We start from the raw sequence: 936 nt of genomic DNA, 5'->3' as shown, positions 1-936 counted from the left end.
CATCTCTCCCTCACACCTCCCTTCCCGGGGTCACCTTCTCTCCCTCACACCTTCCTTCCCGGGGTCACCTTCTTTCCCTCACACCTTCCTTGCACAGAGTGAACTGTGCCCCACCCCTCATCTTCTCTGTGCCCTGACCTCTCCCTAGGTGTGGCTATCCCTTTTAGTGTGACCTCAGCCCCACCCCTCACCCTCAGTGGGGCAGGGCCCCTATCCTCATGCCTTCAACGTGAGTGTGACCCCACCTCAGGTATGACTTCAGCCCTTCAGTCAGGCCTCCCTGTCCCTCACTCTCTGTCTGTCTGCCCCTCTGCTTTCTTGCCCTCCACGTGGCCTGCCTGTTGGGTTCGGCTGTTCCTCCTCCTGACCTGGCCCTGCAGATGGGAGCCGGGAGTATGTGAATGTGTCCCAGGAGCTGCAGCCCGTGGCCAGGACTGAGACTGGTATGTGCTGGCGGGGACGGGACAGGAGCTGGGTGAGCTGTCTTGAAGGGGCTGGTTTTCAAGCTGGAGACCAACCTCCTCTCCCCTCACAGCTACCCCGAGTTCCCAGGAAGTAGAGGACGAGGAAGAAGGAGCCCCAGACTATGAGAATCTACAGGAGCTGAACTGAGGACCTGGTGGGAGCCTTCCCACCCCCAACCCTCCCTGCCACCTCAGGCCTATTCTCTCTGACTCTGGGGTCTCTGCTGAGCCCTACTGACCCCATAGACTCACCTCTCCCCCTGTTCTGTGGTGTTTCAGGTGAGGTGAGTCTGCCTGGAGCCAGCCTTGTAGGACAGTGCAGCCGGGCATTTGGAAGTGGCTCTGGGCCCCATGGCTGTGCCTTACAGCCTGATATCAGCCTGAGAATTTCCCCCTAACTTATTGTCACTTTGGGGTCCAGTCTGTGTCCCCCAACACTCTGCACCTTCTGACACAGCCTGAGAATGGACTA

At 59.1% G+C, this 936-nt stretch overlaps 1 protein-coding gene across 1 annotated transcript in view; it reads left to right on the top strand.

Annotated features, from left to right (window-relative positions):
- Nucleotides 1-612, top strand: part of LAT (linker for activation of T cells) — a 7,784-nt gene extending 7,172 nt beyond the window's left edge. The window contains exons 10-11 of the mRNA XM_007950167.1: nt 381-443; nt 536-612. Of these exons, the coding sequence (XP_007948358.1) occupies nt 381-443; nt 536-612 (140 nt within the window). The remainder of the gene's footprint in view (nt 1-380; nt 444-535) is intronic.
- The last annotated feature ends 324 nt before the right edge of the window (nt 613-936 follow it).

This window comes from Orycteropus afer, unplaced genomic scaffold (assembly GCF_000298275.1).
Source record: "Orycteropus afer afer isolate SDZICR_OR568_19922 unplaced genomic scaffold, OryAfe1.0 scaffold00266, whole genome shotgun sequence".
NCBI classification, from domain to species: domain Eukaryota; kingdom Metazoa; phylum Chordata; class Mammalia; order Tubulidentata; family Orycteropodidae; genus Orycteropus; species Orycteropus afer.
Note: the sequence above shows the minus strand (reverse complement) of the source record. Positions and strands in the feature narration are given on the sequence as shown.